The 16,471-nt window shown below is 38.4% G+C and overlaps 1 protein-coding gene across 1 annotated transcript; it reads left to right on the top strand.

Annotated features, from left to right (window-relative positions):
- The first annotated feature begins 4,525 nt into the window (after nucleotides 1–4,525).
- Nucleotides 4,526–11,894, top strand: LOC143276131 (uncharacterized). Its single transcript, XM_076580539.1, has 3 exons — nucleotides 4,526–4,876; nucleotides 6,556–6,729; nucleotides 7,689–11,894. The coding sequence occupies exons 1-3, from the start codon at nucleotides 4,855–4,857 to the stop codon at nucleotides 11,465–11,467; spliced, it is 3,975 nt and encodes a 1,324-aa protein (XP_076436654.1). The 5' UTR covers nucleotides 4,526–4,854; the 3' UTR covers nucleotides 11,468–11,894.
- The last annotated feature ends 4,577 nt before the right edge of the window (nucleotides 11,895–16,471 follow it).

Below are 16,471 nucleotides of genomic sequence, written 5' to 3'. Positions count from 1 at the left end.
AAAGGTTTGTAAGGGAATGTGAAGTGGGAAGAAAGGGGGAGGACATCAGATGCCTGACCTACACAAAGACCCGAGGCCACAGTCTGCCAAATGTTACAGGAACGAAAGAGATGAGCAACAACAACAGAACAAACAACAAGCACATAAACAAACAATAAAATGACCGGTGAAACACACTGAACATCAACATCAAAAGCAAAAATAACAACGGTAACAGAAACCATAGCAACCTCCCCCCCTCCCTCCCCCCTCACCCCCAAACACAGAGGCTTCAATGATCTAAGGGAAGCAACCTTTCCCGCACAATACTGACCAAGACAGTGCAGATCATCCAGTGATGTCCCTTCCCCTGCTGCCGATCTGACTGAACAGAGAACACGTTGCACCACCACCTGTCTTCCTTTGTCCCCTGTATTCCTGATTGTATCGAACATTATGTCACACACACACACACACACACACATCCACACACACACACACATCCACACACACACACACACATCCACACACACACACACACATCCACACACACACACACATCCACACACACACACATACACACACTCACACATACACATACATCCACTCACACACATCCACACACACACACACACACACACATACACGCACACACACTCATACACTCATAACCACAGACACACACACACACACACACACACACCTGCTTGCGCCCTTCACACCCCTAACCTCCCCTCCTGAGTGATAATACTGAAATGTAAAAATCAATACTCTTACAAAATGTCTGCAATCACTAACATGTGTGACAGGACATGAAACAACCCCCCCCCCCTCACCCACCCCTACAAACATACTCACACACGGGCAGTAACTGACCTAGGGGAAGCAATCGCTCCCATACAATACCATTCTATGATGTCCAGTGATGTCCCTTCCCGTACTTCTGCTCTGACTGAACAACTTTCAGTTTCAGTTTCTCAAGAAGACCCCAGTGCGTTCAGACAAACGATACACCACATCTGCTAGGCAGATGCCTGACAGCAGCATAACCCAACGCGCCAGCCAGGCCTTGAGTACGTGCATATATATTTGTGACCTATCAGAGTGACAATGAAACTTGTCACGCACCACTGAAGAAATACTGCGTCAACAAAGACAACATGTTGTGGACGTGCAGATGAAATAAGAGTTACAGAGAACTTTGACAAAACTCTCCATGACAGTAATCTTCGTTGTTTTGTGGCTGTGCAGGTTTCTACACAGCGCGCATGCCGCTGTCACTGTGACGGTGGTCCTGCACCCTTGCCAGCAGCTGGTCGTCGTTCAGGTTGTTCCAGTCTGCAGCTGTTCTTGACGATGAATGAGTTTTTAGTTTGTTCTGTTCTTGTGGAACCTCTAATGCTCTTTATTTTCTTTCTGACTGACCTGCCCATTTACCCGAGACTCCAGCTGTGAATGTCTAACTTTTTCATGCACCCCTCTGTATGTCACAAGAGCAGAGGTCACTTACAATGTATGGCATTCTGGTTTCCAATGGCAACATGCGATCCCTAAATAAGCCTGCCTCTGCTGTCCAATGGCCACGTCCGATCCGTAGATGATCTTTCTGCTATATACATTTCAAACCCACTAACCTCCATCTGTCTTACTTTCTGTAATCTTGTGTGTCCTCTTTAGTTCTTTACAACGACTCATCAAACTGTTACAGGAGTCCAAAATATACAAACATCACAGACATCACAGACACCCATTAAACTGCCCAATTTTCGCCTGATTATTACCCCCCTTCTACAGTCCCCCACCTCCCAGCCCCCAACACATATGAATTTATTGCAACTAAACAAAACAACACAAACAAACAAGCCTAAATACAGATAACGAAACATAATTATATTCATCTCACAAAGTAGCAGTTTCTCTCAGTCTGAAAGCCTGTACAAAAACAATGAAGATCACGAATGTCCTTCCTGTTGCTTGGCGACATTAACAGACTGAATTCAAACAGAGAGGGATGTTTGTAGTATTTTGGTTTTATAAACATTCACAAATATGTCTTACTAAAGTTTTTGTATCTTGAGTGATGCATTGTGAATTCTGATATGCCTAAATTAAATTTCGTTTTCATAGATTTCAATTGCCTGAGCAGCAGATAACGTTTTAAATCATGTACACCACAGAACGTTCTATGCATATCAAATCTTTCAGTGGTATGAATGTGATTATACCAAGTTTGCCATCTACATTCGATTAGCCTTTGGTGGAAAACAGATATAAAACCATTAACACTTCAAGCGTTCTGTTCCATCCACACAAAGCCAAATCCATATTTAAAGAGAGAGAGAGAGAGAGAGAGAGATGAACCTTAGTTACCCAGTTTGTTTTCCCTTACAATCTAAATCATCCATCATTTTATAAGCCTTAAATGATGTTCTGCTATCTTTCCTTACTATCTAAATCATACAACATTTCTTAAGCCTTAATGGGTATTCTGCTATCTTCCATTTGTTCAAGTTTAAGCCAATAGCGAATACAGTTCACAGAAGAGTTTGTTTATATATAATTACTGGACAGCAATTTGTTTCACCATAAACAAAGGTCTTCACGTGTTGGTCGGTCAATCTGTTGATCAAAATGAAATGTTACATATATAACTGAATCCAGTGTGCTTGAGGTTTTAGTAAGTCGATGTTAAAATCACCCAGAAGTATTTCATTATTTTCAAGTACGACAGCGTCCATCATTGTATAAAAATCATCCAACCAGTTTATCTTTTTCTGCTGGGTTCCTGTAGGTAAAACCAATAAGTAACAGTTTGCTGTTTTATTTTTCATTTCTACCCACAATAATTCAAGGCGGAACTGTTCCAGGTTTACTTTCCTCACTAATGAGACAGACTTACTGTAATACAGCAACGGGCCTGTGTCAATATTATATTTAGGGTCACGTCGACGTGCATTACAACCTTGTATAGCTAAATCAGAATCTAGAATACGATCAGAGAGATGGGATTAGGAGAAACATAATAAATGAAAGTTATTTTTAAAATGTGTAATATCGAGGGTATTTCTTCTCTCTCTCTCTCTCTCTCTCTCTCTCTCTCTCTCTCTGTAAGCAAATGGTTGATATTCAAATCAACAACCCGCAATCCTTCTTTTGAAGGCCAAGTGTTTGTGTAAACGTAGGAATTTTGGGAAATGCACCGTGAAAATCTGTAATATTTTAGTAAATATATGAATCAAACGAGTATCATGCAAGCCTATTATGGCAATAAAGTTGATACAAAGTGTACACCCTAAAATACACCACACAGTCACAATTCAAATTTGTATAAACAAGGGAAGAAAAAAGGTGGTTCGGGTGTCATGATTTCAACCCAAGTTTGCAAATAATTTAAACAAGTGCGGAAATCACAATATCAATGTGAAGTCAGAAAATATGTAAGAACGAGTAATATCAGAAGCAATTAAAGCACATTTACATTGTACTTACCTGAGTAACAAATAAAGAAAATAAGTCACGTGATTCTAAATTCGGTTGTTGCGATGATGAAAAGAAAACAGGTAATCATTCAGTGAGTAGAGAAGGCAGCGATATGCCTGCTACAGAGCAAGCAAGAAAGCAAGCAAGCAAGAGAGAGAGGGTGGAGAGTGAGGGTTGGGGGAGAGATGGAGGGAGAGAGAGAGAGAGGGGGGGGGGGTGGAGGTAGAGAGAGAGCGTGTGTGAGAAGCTCACATCTTCGATTCACACTTGTTCACTAATAACGTTCAAAAATACATACACATTTTCACTAGCTCAGTCCTCAGTCCTAACAAACTTTGAAATTCCCTCTCTTTTAGTTAACTAATTCAATTTGATACAATATCTACAACCAATTCTTTTTGTATCAGTTACCAGGGGTTTGGTAGGTGACCACACGCCTTACCACCTCACATAAGAAAGAAAAGTAACAAAGCAATTTACTCAGTTATTTCCACTGGGAAGTTATTAAGGTGATTTCACACACCTTCACTTAGCCAACCTAATAATTTTATTTACTCACTGCACCAAGAAGTCAAACAATCACGTTTATCCAGCGTGATTTATCACCACGCGATTACATAACTGTACAACACAAACCTGTGCTCAAAAACCTTTTATATTTAATTAATATTTTAGGTCCACACCAGCTTGATAGAAATATATTATTATTGAGATAGTAATATCGAAACATCAATTACGATTCATTTCAGGGAACTACCGCCCTCCATCATAAAATATTCCAAATTCTGGCTTTCCAAAACCATGAAAAATATTAAGACAGGGGATTAGAGCAGGTTAGGTCAAGACTTGAATAACTTCACACCACACGAACATTATCCAAAAAGAAATAACCTTGACGAATCTTGACTGGAAAGGATCACACGCACAACGTCCGTAGATTCACTGTGACTGGAACTCCACACAGTCAATTATCCATTCAGACATGTCCAAGGCGGATGAAGGCGTTTCTATTACTTACACATGATGCACAGAATAAACACAACACTGTGTGGCACCACTTGCGGCTAGCGACAGAATGACAACAATGGCCGCCAGGCCGTCAACTCGCTCTGATTGGATAGTATTTTTATGCCGCCAACTCGCTCTGATTGGATAGTATTTTTAACTTTGGGAACACCCTTTGGTTGTGGTCGGTGGTCTAAATATAGCATTCCACATGGGCGCAAAGAATTATTTGTGGTATCGGTTCGTGGTTTCTGCTAATTACGTATACTTTTGTCTTTCTGCGCATCGCGTTGTCTTCATCTCCTCCGGCGTCACGGCATTTTACGCGCGAGAAAACAATTCCGTTGTGAATTTCGATCTGCTTTTCAACTTGTTGAAGCTTCTTTCAAGATGACCATGTTCCATGATAGAGGTAAGTGGATAGTGTTTATAACTCTTGATGATTTGGATTGAAAATTTTTTTATAACTTGATTATTTTAGGTGGTTTTTAACTGCTGTAGGTATTTGGTATTTGTGTCAGCCATTGTTCATCCAGTCACTGTAAAAAATGAAAAATGAGTAAAAAAAAAAGAAAAAAAAATGAAAAAAAAAAGAAATTAAAAAAAAAAGAATAAAATAATAAAGCAGTAGCAAATAGGTATATATACATATAAATGATTATCATGTACAAACTGTTCCACATATTTCTGACTTTCTCATTAGAAGAAATAAATTCATATTCTTAGAATTTTTAAATGGCCACATGTATGCTTTTGCTGTTACATCATGACACTTTATAGAAACAAAAAGAAACAAAAGTAACTATAATCATGACACTTTGTAAAAATTAGAAGAAAAAAAACATGTAACTATGCAATTTATACATAAATGATGAATCAGTTATTTTCTGTTTGTCTGATAATATTCAATCAGAAGTTTTTCTGTCTGTATTTCTTTATTCATATTATTGAAAGCCCATTCACACTGCAGCTGTTAACATGCAACACACATTGAACCATACTCAAAGCAGTGATTACAAATCAAACTGAAAAAATCCATGCTTGAAGTGTGTCTTCCTGACCGATTCAGTGATTGATTTGGGGGCATGTTGTGGTTTGATACTTTGGTTTTGTAAGTTTTAGAAAATAGCTCAATAATTATTAAAATGTGTGTAAGATGTGTGCCTACCCCAGAAAATGGGCTATGGCTGCATATTTTATTGGTTAAAATGTTCTCACATGTAAAAGCCCATCTTATATAAGTGAAGGTGGGAGTTGCAGCCAGCATATGCTAAACAAGAAGAAGAAAATGTGTGACTGTGAGGTCAAAAGAAAAAGAAACATGAGAAAAGGAAATCCAGCTGCAGTAAATATAATTCCAAGCCAGACTACATGCAGTGTAAGGCAGACTTATTTTCTTTTACAAGCAAAGTTAGTAGTTTGCATGAGTCATTATGTAATTTCTACACACCAACAAAATCATAGGACAGGAGATTTGTACATGTGCTGAGTGCACCAAGCATATCAGTTTTCCCAAGTATCATATCAGGTGTGAACACTTAGGATGGTGACATACACTGACTTTTTCATTTAATGACATGCATGCAAAACTGTTATGGGAAAAAAAAAGAACACAGGTATACTTTCAGCCAGGTCTGTTTTAACATGTTTTAAAGACACTCACATTCCCCACTTCTCAATAATTCTTTCCTTATCAGATTTTTGTCAATATGATAATATTTTATTTTCTTCCATCTTTGGGTTCACATTTATGTCACATCATCACAAGAAATATTTTTATGAGTGATTCTATACCACATTGGTACAACTGAATTCTGAGATAATGTTCAAGATGGATTGTTCTTTTGATATCACAGGCGACTGTATTTAAACTAAATGAAGACATACATGAAACCACACGTACATACTTAAAAAGAAATCTTTTTGTCAAAAGTAATATGAAACTGTATAATCATGTGTGACTTGGATTACAAAAACAAAAACAAAACAAAACAAAACAAAAAACCACCTCAATTTTGTACACAGTAAATACAAAAACTGATTCATTGTGTCAGAGAGATGTCACAATCTGAATCATTAATTTTTTTGCAGATTCCCTTGCAAGGAGGTTAGAGTACCCACAACATTTTGCCAGAGAGCAAAAGTGGTTTGAATCTGCCTTCCCGGTGCCAGGATATATTCCTGATGTTGACCAAGTCCACAATTTGGAAGCATTCAAGGACATCATATGGAACAGGCCTGCAAGGGAACTCATCAATGAGTATGGTATGTTACATTTATGTATCTATCCCAGTAGCTTTGTTTCTATGTGGACAGTATTTCATGTTAATAAAAAAAAAAATGTACTGTTTTCAATGAAAATTTGATATGTTGGTTACTTGTTTTGGCCATAAATTACCAAGAAGTCATGTATGTTTACCCTCCACTCCGACTGAATACAGTAGTTTTGGTTCCTCTCTGAATGATGTACATTCATTTCTGTACAGTTGTACTCATTGCTGAAATTCATTTCCTGTGTGTACTCACACACTGGCATGTATTGAATTTCATTATGGGATGTCAACATTCAAGTAACTCTCTCTCTCTCTCTCTCTCTCTCTCTCTCTCTCTCTCTCTCTCTCTCTCTCTCTATATATATATATATATATATGTGTGTGTGTGTGTGTGTGTGTGTGTGTGTGTGTGTGTGTAGAAAGAAGTTGTGCAGTACTATGATCTTCACTTTTGGATAAGAATGTGAAACATGGTATTAGGTATGTTTTGTTTTTTTTCTTCTTCTAAGTTCTTTTATAGTGCTCTTGCTGAAGAGTTAAGGTTGACAGACATAGAGGCATGCAGGTCTAACAATTACACAAACTGATATGAAGTTTTATACAAATCCGAAAATGCAAGAAGTTACTATTATTTTTATTAACTTTATCAACATTATGAACATATGATTATGAATATATATATATATAAAAAAAGTTTTAAAGCAGTGTTAAGCATTTTCTTATCAATGCTGATTGTAATTCCCTTGAACCCCATGACTGGTTAGCTTAAAGGAGAAACATCCAGATTATCAGTTACATTTTCTAACCACTGATGCTGTGGGTTTTCCGACAAAGATGTTTTATTTTATTATTCTCACTATAAAGAAATTTGGTCTAAAAAAAACAACAACAAAAAATAAAAATAAAAACAAAAAAAACCCAACTTAATCTTGTGTGAATGTGTGTGCACAGGGAGCACTGTGGAGGAGATGGCCGTTTTATGCGGTGAAGGCCTTGGAGGATGGCTTTATTCCTCTCAGCTGCAATGGCTGGCAGACAGGGCCAACGAACAAGGCACACCTGCTCTGACGGTATGTGTGGGTGTGTCCACACCGGATAGTCTCCAGCGACTGGCAAGTAGGCACGATGTTACAGTAGAAAGACTGGTTTTGGTGACCAATGTTGGCAGGGTTCCTGGTCAGGGAGTCCAACAGTACAAAACTTTTGTTGGCTCTCCCAAACGACCAGGCAACCACTGGGTATTGGTCACCATGGACCTTACTGACCATCCTGTCATTATGTATTGTGATAGTTTGGGGTGGGAGGTTCCAGAAGACCTTCTGCAGTGGCTGGCTCCATACACAGGTGCCTTTGGAATAGAAAATCTGGATAAACCCAAAGTAATAGTTATGCATCCCCCCAGTCCTTCAGGCCACCAGCACAAATGTACAAAAAAATGCAGGAACTACCCCCTCCAGATCTGCAGCAATGTTTGTGGGGTGATTGCTGGTGTGTGTGCTGTGCTAGCTGCCACTGATGAGCCCTATTTCAGGAAATTAACTGGACCTAAGGCTGATGATGGCATCTTCCTGAAACACCCATCGAGGTACGAACGGTTTCTGAGAAGAGTCCTCATCAGGTGGTTCATGACCAAAGATCTTGATGTGTCCATAATGAAACAACATTTCCCACATGCAGACACTGACACATTAAATGGACTAAATGCAGCAAACAATCAGATACAATGTGACCACACCTACAACAGCAAGGACAGAACCACTGAATATAGTTCCCCACCAGAGAGCCAGACACAAAGTGACCACACCTCCAACAGCAAGGACAGAACCACTGAATATAGTTCCCCAAAAGACAGCCAGACACAAAGTGACCACACTTCCAACAGCACGGACAGAACCACTGAATATAGTTCCCCAAAAGACAGCCAGACACAATGTGACCACACCTCCAACAGCAAGGACAGATTAAGACGCAAAAGAAAAACAGAATTCTCATCTCACCAACCAAGCAAGCAACGTTTTCACATTAGAGATGATCAGACAGACACAAACACAATGGATACCCACTCTGGCAGCAGTCAGGCACAAGCCAGCACTGGGGATACAGAACAGAACAAACCAGAAAGCAGCATTTCACAGACCTCACATAACCACACTACATCTAGTTCTGAAAAAAACTCTCACTCAGCTCAGTCTTTCCCCTCTTTGAAAAAGAAATGGAATTGCCTTTACTGTGATAAAAATTATGGCTCAAAGGAAGGCTTGCGCAAACACAAACTAACAAACCACACAGTTGAGTATGCCAAACACAAAAGCAATCAGCCCACAAACTGTGTTTGTCAAGACTGCGAGGGGTTTTCCTGTGTTACAATTCAAGACCTCATACAACACTACCGCATTAAGCACAAAAAAGAAATGTCAATACAGACCAAAGAGTTCAATAATGAAACAGATTTTACTGAATGGAAAAGGAAGGTGGAGAAGGATTCCAAATCATTTTATACTCAAGCAAGTGGAACCCAGAAGGGAAAAGTTTTCTTATTAACACATTTTTATTGTCATCGTTCTGGCAAACCTGAACTAGTTAAAAATCGTATTAGGTCCATGAAATCACAAGGCTCCTGCAAGATAGGACATCGATGTACTTCATATATAACATGTCGTAAAAATTTAGAAACTGGAACTGTGACAGCTGAATTTTGCTTTGAGCACACAGGCCACTGTTTGAAACTGGCACATTTGAACATTTCTAGTGGTCTACGTGATTTTATTGTAGGTAAACTTACACAGGGTCATGATGCTAAAACTATTCTCGATGAAATAAGAGCTGACATAACACATATTGACAGAGACATGATGGTCACTAGAAAAGATATTCTCAACATTAAGAAGCAGTTCAAAATATCACGAGCCAGGCGAGATGAAGACGATGCAAAAAGTGTTTACCTGTGGGTAGAAGCTTTAAAACAATCATCAGACAACCCAATAATATTTTACAAACGTGCAGGTGATACGCATGATTCATTAGAAAATGAAGACTTTCTTTTGTGTATTCAGAATGATTTCCAAAGGAACATTATGTTAAAATATGCAAAAAACATTGTCTGTATTGATTCCACACATGGTACAACACAATACACATATTTATTAACAACTGTTTTAGTTCTAGATGACTATCAAGAAGCCATTCCTGTTGCATGGGCCATTTCCAATAAAGAAGATGCAAAGACTCTGAAACTATTTTTCAGTGCCATAAAGAATGCCTGTGGTCAGTCTTTGGCACCACAGGTGTTCATGAGCGATTTAGCCAATAATTTTTATAATGCCTGGTGTGAAGCCTTTGAACAAGCCCCTGAAAAGAGATTGTATTGTTCATGGCATGTTGACAAGGCCTGGCGGCAAAAACTCAGAGAAATATTTAAGTCAGGGAAAGATCGGAAAGATGTCGAAGATGAATGCAACATTTATGCCTGTTTAAAATTATTGCAGATGGAGACTGATGAATCCAAATTTCTTACACTTCTTCAGTCTGCTCTTAGCTTCTGGGAAATAAATTCACCAACATTCCACGGATACTTTCATGACAATTATTGCAAAGGAAATAAAACAAAACTCTGGGCTGCATGTTATAGAATAGGATCTCTTGCAAATACAAATATGTTTGCAGAGGCTTTTCACCGGGTATTGAAGGATGTGTATTTTGATAAGAAACAAAATAGAAGGATTGATGACCTCCTGGTGATGTTACTAAAAATTGCTAGAGACAAAGCTATTGATCAGTTCATTAAACTAGAAAGAGGTAAAGTCACTAATCGGATACGTGAAATAAGAAATAGGCACAAAAATGCCAACAATGTGGCAGGCATAGAGAAAACTGAAGTTGAAGGGGAATGGAAGGTGCCTTCTTCTTCTGAGCCTGGTCGCTTACACTATGTGAAGAAGACAGACTGTGGCCAGTGCAGCTGCAGATTAGTATGTGACTTCTGTCATGTTTGTGTTCATATGTATTCATGTACTTGTCCTGACTTTCTGACCAAAGTTGTAACATGCAAGCACATCCATGCAGTCCATATGATACAAACTACAAAGCAGTATGAAGTGAATCGAGACCCTGGTAATTCTGATGAAAACCACACAAATTTCTTTGAATCGGTAATATGCTATCAAAACAGGCTGGAAGAACACAGTTTTGACAGAGATCAGCAGTTACAAGCTACTGAAAGAGTGGCCCTTGAAATCATTAGTTTTTTACACAGCATTGATGATGTCAGTATTTACCGAGAGGTCCGTGATCGTTTAAAGGATGTACTAACAATTGGTAAGGGCATGCTAAAGAGTAAGCAAGAAGGTATGGGCATAAAAAGTTTTGATAAAAAAGACAATTTTCCTTCTAATAAAAAGTTTGAAAAACAGCATCGCTTCATACCAGCAAAAAGAACAGCTAATAAGAAATCCAGACTGAAACTTAAGAAACCAGATCTGAAAGACAAACAACATGTGGAACAAACACTGTCATCAGTACCAGTGGAAGTATGTACATGTTGCCTTAGTCATGATGACAACACAGGAAATCCTGAAATACTCTGGATTGAATGCACAACTTGCAGTGCCTGGGTACATGTTCACTGTGATGCAAGTTTGCAAGGTGCTGAACCACAAGATGACTATGGCCACTATGACTGTCCAGCATGTCAGAAATCACTCAGTAAAAAGAATACTTCAAATTTTCAATAAAACACTTTGGCAAACAGACGGCTTCCCTGTATTGTCATCATGATAAAGGCAACATGTACATACATCTACCAGTACTGATGACAGTGTTTGTTCCACATTACTTCATTACTTCACTTATTAAACAGGACTGACATGTAAGTTGATGATTGATCAGAGTTCTACCCAGTGCAAAGGCATCCTGAAAGAATTATGTCTGAGTGTATGAGCCAGCCACTGCATCTTTATGTAGAGAATGTCCATCTAAAATATTTTCCTATTAAAAAAATCATTGTCATTCCATGTTTGGGTTTAAAATTTTGTCACAGTAATCTCATCAGTGAATCTATGCCACACTGATTATTACACATTCATTCTGTGTAATGTGCATAGTCCATCTAGAAAACTGCATTAAGGTGTTCAAGTTTTGTGACAACTAGACAACTAAGACAAGTCATCAAGTTTAGTGTTATATGAAATCTATTTGATACATTTATATTTGCCATCTTCTTATCCTTTAATTAAATTTTCATAGCATTACAGCTGATTGATCATTTGGCTAATGTGTTAAAAATGTGATTGGGCTGTGGATTGTCCATAATTCTCTTCTGTGGTCCAGTCTCTTAACACTGATTTTGTTTATAATCACTTGTAACTGGCACTGACTGTTACACACACACACACACACACACACACACACACACATATATATATATATATATATATATATACATATATGATTATTAAATTAATAAATGTAGAAAAGTAAGTTAATTTTTTTTTTAAAGCTATATATGTATGCACATACCACATACAAACACACACACACAATATTTTTTATATGTACATATATATTCTTCACACACACACACACACACACACACACACACACACACACACGCACACACAATATTTTCTCTGTGTGTGTTTGTGTGTGTGTGTGTGTGTGTGAAGAATATATATGTATATATTAATTATTGTGCGTGTGTTTGTATGTGGTATGTGCATATGTGTTTGTATGTGGTATGTGCATATGTGTTTGTATGTGGTATGTGCATACCTTTTTTTTTTCTTTTAACTGACTTTTCTACATTTATTACTTTTATTAATTCAAACTTTGATCATTTACCTATACTGAAGCAGCAATGCAATGTTTGTGCGCATGGTGTAGTTGTATAGCTATGGGTGGGTGGAGTGAGGGTTGGGAGTGTTCATGTTATTATGACTCTTGTTCTTCACAATCCTAATGACTGGGATGGGTTCTGAGAGTAGAGGAGTGGAGTGGAAGTGGGAATGGATAAGGTTGTAGGAAAGAGATGGAAGAAAGCAGTGTGTGTGTGTATGTATGAGTGTGTAATTATATTTCGTTTCAAGTACATTCTTAATTTACTCATGACTTACGGTTTTAGTCCACAGATCTATATTTCATCATAACGTTTGCACAGTTAGGTCCAACTGTGAATGTTTGTACCTTGGTAAAGACAATAAACCAGTCTTTAGTATAACTAATGTTCATGTACTTCACTTTGCTCTCATCTGATTTTGTATAATGTGAACACATTCCTTGCATACATTTCATAATGTACTTCACAACTTGTCTATATTTGTGAGGATGTTTTCATGTCTTCTGTGCACTGGATATGCAGTGTGATGTTGTATTGTTAATAATTGTATTACTATTTCTCTGCATTTAAGTGGAATATAATTGTGTACTAGACAAGTGATCAACCACAGTTTTTGACATAAAATTGATTAATGATTATGAAAGGTGCATTATTATGTATCTGGTGTAACACACAATTATAGATGAGAAATACATTGTACTGCTTCTGGCTGGATACAAAACATTTTGTGTACTTTGTTATACATCACACCTGGTCTTGTATCCAGATGTATGCTGAACACAAACGTACCAGCCATAGGAATATCCACAGCAGTTTGTTAAAACAGACAATGCCACAGGTATGTCTGGCAAGTTTACTGGCCCTAAATTGTTAGGAATTAAAATCTGTGAAATGATTTGCAGATTGTTAGTTTTTATTCTTGAGTTTCTGACTGATCTGTATTGACTATTGTTAACTGACAACATTTTGAAAACACAGCTTTTAAAAGTATTTGAAAGCAGTTCTAATGACTTCTTTGAAAACTGTAATGTAACTGCAAATAAACTGTGTGTACACTGTATTTAAGTGCTGGTCTTTCTCAAAATGCATGTAATTAAACATTTATGTGCAATTTCTGCTGGTGTATATGTGTGTACACTGTATTCAAGTGCAGATTTGTCTCAAAATGCACGTAAATAAACTTATATGTGCAATTTCCGCTGGTGTCTAGTGTTATTTTCAACTACATGTAAATAGACTTGTCCCTTTGTCTTTCTTTTTCACTTCTGAAATGCAGTCATTATCAATCACTAAGTGATTTACAGGTCTGCCACAGAAAAAAATATTTTGCCTTCCCTCTTTCTGTGTGTGTGTGTGTGTTTGTGTGTGTGTGTGTGTGTGTGCATGCGTGAGAGAGAGAAGACAAGACAAGACAAGACAAAAGTCTTTCTTTTCAAGGATAATAGATAAGCACTGGCACTTTTTTTTCATCCAGTCCCCGCCCTGAAACAGGGTCTACACTACACAATACTACATTATATATGTCATTGTATGCACTACACAATGCTACTTAAAGTCAGAGCAAGCAAACACAATACTCCTGAAAGGCATAAGCATGGTAATAAGATACACACACACGCGCGCACGCGCATGCACACACACAGACACACAGGCACAATCATGGTATTAATAAACTACATAGGAAAAAACCCCCATAGAAAACGCACACACGCACACACACTCTCTCTCTCTCTCTCTCTCTCTCTCTCTCTCTCTCTCTCTCTCTCTCTCTCTCTTACGCACATACAAACACACATACACATGAGCATATACATTGTGTATGTTATCGAATACTAATGTGAATATGAAACAGTTTATTACAGATAGCCAAAAAAGGGGGTAGGGATGCTCATTGCCAAGAAAGCATAATTCAACAAATACAATATAGTATATGAAAACAATAATGCCACAGGAGAGAGATAGAGTGAGAGACTCACAGAGAGAGGAGGGGGGAGGGGGAATAAAACAATAGCTAATGGACAGATAACCTCATATTACATGGAACAGCAGGTCAAACAAAGTAACATGCACTGTAGTCATCAACACACACACACACACACACACACACACACACACACACACGTTAAATTTGCATTTTTTGTGAAACTGGGGATGGAGCGAACCTTTGAGCTGAATTTATTATGCTAAAGTGCGATTATTCTCTGACAAAAATCTGAGTTAGTGAGAAAAAAAAATCCCAGGATTGGAAAAAAACAAAAACAAAAAAACCCAACCCCAGTAGTATACACTATGCCAGATTTAAACAAGGGTCTGTTCACAACAAGTGATCCAAAAGCACATAAATGCACACTGATTATGAGGGCAAAAGGCTTTTAGCCTATAGCCAAACATTTCTGTGATTCTGTGAAAACAAACGACAACTGACGGAGGTTTGCACTTGCGGTTTGTTGACTGGTTGCGAAGGCAGAAGGAATTCCCGGGTATGACGTCAAACAAAAATGGCTGCCGAGTGTTAAAAATACTATCCAATCAGAGCGAGTTGGCGGCCTGGCGGCCATTGTTGTCATTCTGTCGCTAGCCGCACAGGAACAGTCCATGCCACACCCGCTCCCCATTTCCAAGTTCAGTTAAGCCGTCCTCCTTCCAACAGCAAAATAAGCGTCACAATATTAAAAAAGACGTCACAAAAATTGCGTCACACAAACATTGTAAAACACGATCGCAGCATGCCATGGAAAGCCCCTTCAAATGTCCGATCAAGGACGAAGACCACAAAGAATGTATTCTTACAGATTACCCAACCTGAGTTACCTACCTACCTACCGACCGACAGACAGACAGACAGACACAAAACTAACAGAAAAAGAACCATGAATCATACACACAAATGTACAAAGGTACTCGTGCACACATAATACAATCAACCAATTGGAGGTGTCTAAATTGATCTGCATGGATCACATGCACATAATCACAAAAATTGGTGACATTCAAAATCTATGTACCATGCTCTTCACAGAGACATTTAACTATTTCATTCCGCTGCTGACTTTTTCAGTCGTATTATGAATATTCTCTGTCTGAATTAGGAGATATTTTCTCTGAAAGGAAACAAAGTACATGTTAATTCCCACCTGAGCTAGGTCGTGTTAGGATCTGAGAAGTTATATGTAACAATATCTTGGCCAAAGGGTGAAACTGATCATTTTATGGTCTGGTTTGACCGACAGTCCGCGAGGTGGAGTAAAGCGAAGAAAGTTTACAGAGATAAAGAAGGAAGCTGGACGGGGGCCAAAGAAATGTGTCGACTTACCTGATGGGTCGACTTACCTGATGGGTCGACTTAAGCGAGGTCGACTTAAGCGGGGACAACTGTAGTTCAGGTGTTTATTCTTTTTAGTTTTTAACTATACACGGTGCTTGCACTTACACACGCATTCTTATTTATTCCTTTGACTGTGGCATGCAATATTTGCATCATCTCTCTCTGAGATAAATGAAAATGGTTTAACAACAACAACAACTACTACCAATGGATACTTATACAGCACTCTATTCACAAAAAACCCAAAAGAAACTGATCTGGATGCTTTCAGAAGCACACGATATTATACATGGCCCATTAATATGTACATAGCACATTAAGTTACACACCAAAATATGCGTAGCTAACTACACACGCAAACACACAAATAAACACTATATACAGACCCACTCCACTCCCCCCTCCCCCCTCAAACACCCCCCCCCCCCCCGCACACACACATACACGCGCGCACGCACGCATGCACGCACATACATGCATATGATTATGTGTCCACATACATAACTATGTATGGAAACATACAAAGGAGTACACACTGTTTGGGTGGCTTTAATACCAGGAACCTTACTGCTGAGAGAA

This window comes from Babylonia areolata, chromosome 31 (genome assembly GCF_041734735.1).
Source record: "Babylonia areolata isolate BAREFJ2019XMU chromosome 31, ASM4173473v1, whole genome shotgun sequence".
NCBI lineage: Eukaryota > Metazoa > Mollusca > Gastropoda > Neogastropoda > Buccinidae > Babylonia > Babylonia areolata.
Note: the sequence above shows the minus strand (reverse complement) of the source record. Positions and strands in the feature narration are given on the sequence as shown.

Bases quoted from the DNA above. Each gene is read 5' to 3' on its own strand.
- LOC143276131 (XM_076580539.1), top strand. From the start codon at position 4,855: ATGACCATGTTCCATGATAGAG. The intron at 4,877-6,555 runs GTAAGTGGATAG...ATTTTTTTGCAG, and splicing joins GACCATGTTCCATGATAGAG to ATTCCCTTGCAAGGAGGTTA. The intron at 6,730-7,688 runs GTATGTTACATT...GTGTGTGCACAG, and splicing joins GGAACTCATCAATGAGTATG to GGAGCACTGTGGAGGAGATG.